Source organism: Herpailurus yagouaroundi, unplaced genomic scaffold (genome assembly GCF_014898765.1).
Source record: "Herpailurus yagouaroundi ecotype Mexico unplaced genomic scaffold, PumYag 189, whole genome shotgun sequence".
Classification (NCBI taxonomy): Eukaryota; Metazoa; Chordata; class Mammalia; order Carnivora; family Felidae; genus Herpailurus; species Herpailurus yagouaroundi.
Genome location: NW_024412420.1, coordinates 13,607,646 through 13,614,269, shown reverse-complemented (window position 1 = coordinate 13,614,269; position 6,624 = coordinate 13,607,646). Strand labels below are relative to the sequence as shown.

General features: G+C 48.0%; 1 protein-coding gene across 1 annotated transcript in view; it reads left to right on the top strand.

Annotated features, from left to right (window-relative positions):
- PLXDC1 (plexin domain containing 1) overlaps positions 1-6,624 on the top strand; it is a 62,596-nt gene that overhangs the window by 53,654 nt on the left and 2,318 nt on the right. Inside the window, exons 10-11 of the mRNA XM_040497895.1 lie at positions 3,788-3,892; positions 6,151-6,311. Of these exons, the coding sequence (XP_040353829.1) occupies positions 3,788-3,892; positions 6,151-6,311 (266 nt within the window). The remainder of the gene's footprint in view (positions 1-3,787; positions 3,893-6,150; positions 6,312-6,624) is intronic.

Below are 6,624 nucleotides of genomic sequence, written 5' to 3'. Positions count from 1 at the left end.
AGATGGCAGCCGGGAACCAGCCCTTGGTGAGTGGGAGAAAAGCTGTTTGTGGGCACAGCGTGGCCACCTGCAGTCACTATGGGAGGGACGGGCTGTAGGTAGCACTGGGTCTTTTTTGTCTGCCAGTGGTAGATGTGGATGGGGCTATAGTGGATTTTCAGTGGTTTAGATTAGAAACAAACTGATTTGAATCAGGTTAATTTCCCCAATGATGTTTAGGGCGATGTTGGTTGGTTCGACTAGCCAATTCATTGTTTTCCACTTGCGGTAACAAAATAGACTCAGTGTTGTTTTCAAATCCCTTGTTGGGGTGCCTGGGTGGCTCAGTCAGTTAGGTCTCTGACTTTGGCTCAGGTCATGATCTTATGGTTTTGTGTTCGAGACCCATATCGGGCTCCATGCTGACAAAGTGGACCCTGCTTGGGATTCTCTCTCTCTCCCTCTCTCTCTGCCCCTCCCCCCACTCATGCTGACTCTCTCTCAAAATAAAAAAATGAACTATAAAAGATATTTTTTAAAATCCCTTGTTTATTGAAATCTCTGAAGAAAACATCTATTATAGGTCTACAATTTTCTATTTGTTTTGTTTTACTTTCACTTTTTAGGGGTGCTTTGTAAATTTAATTTTTGTAATTATCTCATAATTAAATGATGATTTACATGGTTCCAAAGTCAAATCTAGAAAATCAGGTATATTCAAATAATTTTACTTTCTAGTTTTCTCCCCTCAACCCAGTCCTCTTTTCCCTATAGGGGGAAAATTTTTTTTTTAATGATCTATAGTTTATTCCCCCATTATCCAGTGTGCTTTTTTTTTTTTTTTTTTTTTGAGTTCTACTGGGCTTGTACTGGTATGAATTAGCAAAACGCAAGATTTTATCAACCATCTCTTCTGAACCTTATAAACTCATCAGAGACTCTGGTCCATACATGTGTATATATAACAGCACCTCCCAACGAACACAGAGACTCTTTGGAACATTTGCCAATTAACAGAAAGCCAATTCTCCCCTCTCCCCAAATGCTTGCAAAATTTGAAGCCCCCACTGTTCACTTCTCAGTGGAACTGGCCCTGTGGCTAGGGATGTTGGAATTCTATCCCGTGTTTATTGAACAAAAAATACATTTCTTCATGTTTTAGCTTCGTTTCAAAAAAGGAAAAGATTGACTTTGTTTTCTCCAGGTACCCCTCTCCCACCACCATTGGATAAAATGCAGTAGCCTGTATCTTAATACCCCAACCCTACCCACTCCCTTGTCCTCCCTGGTATCAGTATCGTCTACTGGAGAATTTAGACTCACTTCTGCTGGAAGCCGTCCGCTGTGGAGGGGCAGGGTCTAGTTGCCAGGCCAGCTCCCTCTGACCTCATCAGCTGTTATAACCTGGGACACTTAACTCTTCCCCCCAAAGATGAGTTTTCAGACCGGAGTGATTTTCTTTGGGAGTTTTTTTTTTTTTTTTAACTATCTTTCAGGATATAAAGTAGAAATACAAGCTCACCAAAGTCCTGTTAACTTCATCAAAAACTTGTCTGACTTCAGCTCCCATGAGGCCAAAAATTTTGCTTGACAAAGGGATTTCGCCAGAAAATGATTCCACAACAAGAATTTTTAAGATCAATGTGATTTTTTTTTGAGATTTCAAGATTTATTGGAAACGCATAGCACAGCAGGAAGCCACATCCAGGCACTGGGAGTGTAAATATGCTGCATGTGGAGGGATTTGCAGTCCAGGGAAAAACTGGGACCTGAGATGTAGAAACAGATACCAAAATGCAGTAAGACACAGAGGAGGACACACCCACCTGTCCTCTGGAAGTGACAGGGCCAGGATTGGGGTGAGGCAAATGAGGCTCTCCACTCATGTATAAAATTCAAGGAGTCACCAAAAAGAAAGCAATAATCAATATAAATAATATTTTAATGCAATATTTATAAAAACAAAAATAGGGGAGTTTGGGTGGTTCAGTCGGTTAAGCGTCCAACTTTGGCTCAGGTCATGATCTCACGGTTCATGAGTTCGAGCCCCGCGTCAGGATCTTTGCTAATAGCTCAGAGCCTGGAGCCTGCTTCAGATTCTGTGTCTCCTTCTCTCTCTGCCCCTCCCCCATTCACACTCTGTCTCTCTTTCTCTCTCTCTCTCAAAAATAAACATTAAATAAATATTTTTAATAAAAATTTAAAAATTAAAAAACAACAACAAAATTGATGCCAAAAATTCCACAATGAACAACACATCAAAACTTCACAAAAAGACAGAATGGGACCCTGCTTCACTGTGTGAGCTAATCCCAGGCCTACAGACGGCATTTCAGGGGTGGGACTTTTCAAAGAGGAATAGTGAAGGGGAGGAAGTCTATTCCCTGCAGGAGGAACAGTTTATGCAGTGACACAGAGGTCTGAGAGGTCTCCAAGGTCTCGGGAGTCTTGGGCAGCTTGTTATGGCCACTGCCGTGGTGTTGAGTTGTGGTGAAGGACAAGTGGAAAGAAGAGAGGGGACAGATTGTGAAGAGCCTTGAACATCTGTGAGCAAAGGGGAATCAGTAAAAACTTTTATTTTATTTTATTTTATGTTATTTTATTTTATGTTTTTAAGTTTATTTATTTTCAGAAAGAGACAGAGTGAGAGCAGGGGAGGGGCAGAGGGAGAGGGAGAGAGAGAATCCCAAGCAGGCTCCACACTGTCAGCACAGAGCCTGATGCAGGGCTCGAACTCACCAACCTCAAGATCATGACCTGAGCCAAAATTAAGAGTCAGATGCTTCACCCACAGAGCCCCCCAGAAGCCCCCCACCCGTAAAAGTCTTTAAAATGACATGGGCAATGGAGGTGCAGGAGGGAAAGAGGAATGAAATGTACCTTATAGGCGACACACCCGGGTTGTTCAATTTGTTTCACGTTTCGGTGCTTCAAGCAGTAACCCTCTGTCCTCTAGAGCATTCTCCTGACATGGAACTCTTGCTTGCCTTTCCCCGGAGAATCTTTGGGGAAGAATGGCCAACCATCGGAACTTATGTAGGAAACCACAGGACACACGCCTGGCGCTGTAGAAAGGGTGTTGGCATGAAATCTGCCCTTCGAGTTGTGCGTGGGGAGGGGGTGGTCTTCCAGCAGATCTGAACTGGTGACACACCCTTTCCTCAGCTTCCCAGGGGCCCGTAGGGGAAGGAGAACAGGAAAAGTCCTCACCCAGGCTTGGCAGGCAGCCATCCCCCACCCCCAGCCTTATCTCTTACCCTCTCCACCCTCCAGCGGCACTGCACTGCCTTTTATTTCTCTGACTCTGGGCCTTTGCTCGTGCTTTTTCCTCTGCCTGGAACCCTTTTTCCCCAGCCCCACATCTCACCCCTCCGTCTTGACACCCTTTGTCTGGATGAGGCCCCCAGTCAGAGCTCCATTTTGCTGGGTTTTAATTGTCACTCCATCTCTCCTGCTTGTTAACTCCCTGAGGGCAGAGACCGTGTCTACCCCCAGTACCCTCTCCCAGTGCTCAACTCAGTAGTAGGCGTCCAATAAATCCTGCTTGGATGAATGGACACAAGACTAGGAAAAGTTGGTTTGTTTGCGGACTTCTGTCATTATACTGCTGTGTGACTTTAAGCAAGTCACCTCCCCGCTCTGTGCTTCAGTTTCTCTGCCTCTAAAATGAAGGCGGAGGGGCGCCTGGCTGGCTCAGTCAGTAGAGCATGCGACTCTTCATCTCAGGGTTGTGGGTTTGAGCCCCACCTTGGGTGCAGAGATGACTTAAAAATAAAATTAAAAAAAAAATTAAATTGAGGGTGGGACTAAACCTCCTTAAAGTCCCATCTGGACCTAAGTGATTCCACTAATCTTATGCCTTCTCTCCTCTTTAAAGACGACACCAAGTTGAACCCCTATGCAGGAGGAGATGGTGAGTACTGAGCTGCCTGCCCTGCCCCTTGGACCACCCCTTACCCCCGCTACCCCCCAGAAGAGGGTGCATCGGTCACCTGGCCTCTTTGCTTCCGTTCTGTTCTAAGGTGGGGAGGAAGGGAGCAACGGCAGCCTGAGCTTCCCAGACCTCCTGCTGGGCTCCTGGGCAGGGGCCCACTAGATGGAAGGAATGTGTCTAGACACTTGTCATCAGCCAGGAACCACCTGTAGATCTGTCTTGAATCCTCACTGCCCTGAAAGCAGCGAGAGGAGAGAAAGGCTGAGCTAGAGCAGGCACGGCAGCACGGGGCCCCTCACCATTGGCCTCATGTCCCCACCGGCCTCATGGTCCATGAGGGGTGGAGAGTAGCTTTTCCCACATCAGGTTTCCTTTGATTCCCAGCCTGGGTTGGCAGAGAGTACACAAAAGTTGTCCACCCCAATTTTTGTAGGCGCCGGAAGTTGGGGTCCTTTGCTCCCAAGATTACCTGGGAGGATAAGCTCTCCGGTGATGTGATGTGATGCGGCCCACCTCCCCTGCCCTTTGCCCAGAGCCAGCTCTGGCCCTTGCTGCAACCACTGCACGGGGGAGATGAAAATACCTTCCAGCTCTAGGGACTGGGAGATTGTTGTCCTGGGTTCCCGCAGGAGAGGAGAGGCTGTTGATGCAGCATGGTTTGATCCAGTCTCCCACCAGAGGTGAAGCCATTACTGCTCTGCGGGCAGCTGGTTTGAGTGTGTGTTGTGTGTCTGGGGCGGGGGCTGGGCCACATTCCCCTTGCTCTGCACCACACGCTCATCAGCCCCAAACCCTGACCATCAGATCACCAGGGTCACTTTGGGCTGCGGGCTGACTGCCAGGTCAGGGGAAGCTAGCTTGGGGTGTGTCACCTCAACTGTCCCACCCGTTGGCAGATAGTGGCACTAACCATGCATCGGAGTGCCCCGGGGACAATTTCCCTACTTGGGCTTCCTCTGCTTACAGAGAAAAGGGGTTGGGGAGGACGAGGATTGGAATATATGCAACATCCCATTAAAAATCCCCACCTCCTGTTGATTCTCATTCCACCCACTAGCTCTGTGAAAAGGATTTGAGGGGCGCCTGGGTGGCTTAGTCGGTTAAGCATCTAACCCTTGATCTCAGGTCAGGTCTTGATCTCAGGGTCGTGAATTCGAGCCCTGTGTTGGACTCCACAATGGGCATGGAGCCTACTTTAAAAAAGAAAAATGATTTCTTTTGCTTATGTGCTCATCTGTCTTTTTCTACTTCATTCTCTCCACATCCCTTTAAGGTAGGGAGCAGAAACAAATAGCCACCGCAGGCAATAAGGGAACATGGGCTCCTTAGTGGTCGGCGTGACTGTGTCCTTGAGCAAATCACTTTCCTTCTCTGTATTTCCATTATCCCAGCCGTACAAGAAAGGGGTTGGACTAGATGACATTCCAGCTTGATAGTCTACGGCAATACTCAGTCTCCTCCTTGGGATGTATCTCAAATGCTCAGGGTGTTCTCAGAGATTGCCTACTGGTATATGAGCCTTCAGAGGACCTGATTCATTCTTTTACTGAGCTCCTACCATGGGGCCCGCCATTTTTCCTAAGAGCTAAGGACACAGAGGTGAATAAGACACCGTCCTTGCCCTCCAGGAGGCCACAGTCTGGTAGTGGACAGTGATAAGTGAAAATATGGTCATTTTGTTATCATAATGGCTAACACTGAGGTCATCCAAGATACCAGCCCTGGTCCTCAGCAGTTGACGTGAATTATCTAGTTTTGACCCTTACAATAACTCTATTAGGTAGTCATTATTATCCTTCTCTACAGAAGTGATAAGTGAGACACAGAGAGGTTACATAATTTGCCCAAAGTCATGCAGCTAGTAAGTCAGCACACCCTGGATTTGAACATGCCGCCATACTCCAGATCCGAAACTCCTCACCATCTCATACCCTTTGAGGATTCCTTAAAGGCACTTGTGGCGCGAGTATTGGAAAAAACTTCTCTTGCGATCCGTTTTAGGAATTTGGGCAACTTTGAAGTGATTTTGGAAAACCACCTGAACCATGCCAAGGGCAACATAAATGCTATGCTCATGACTCCACCCACTCCTTCCCCACCTTTTTACATATTTCATAAGCAGACCCTGAGGTTCTTCTAGATTTCACCTCTGAGATTTTGTCAGAACCTGGGGCTTCATGGCCCCACCTTCCCTGCTCCCCTGTGGCCACTCCCTACCCTAAATGGTCTCTCCACAGGCCTTCAGAACAACCTGTCCCCCAAGACAAAGGGCCCCCCCGTGCACCTGGGCACCATCGTGGGCATCGTGCTGGCCGTCCTCCTGGTAGCAGCCATCATCCTGGCTGGGATTTACATCAACGGCCACCCCACCTCCAACGCTGCGCTTTTCTTCATCGAGGTCAGTGTTGAATTTGGCCACAGCTCTGCTGTCTGTCTGCCTCTGCATCAGCATTTCCCCAGCCACTGGGTACCTGCCTCTCCCCACCTCACGTGTGGGTGTGAGCACCCACATGTCCGACTCCTCTTCCTATCTGAGGAGACTTCATTGACTCCATCCTGCACACTGTGCACTGGCTGGTGCCCCTTTAGTCCCTAACCCCGAGGGCTCCCCCGGGAGTGCGGCACCCCTCCTGTCCTGTTGAACAGCCCGTCTGCCTTTGCTCCCCCATTTGTGAAATCAGAACAGCCTCCAGAGGAAAGAAGGAGAAATC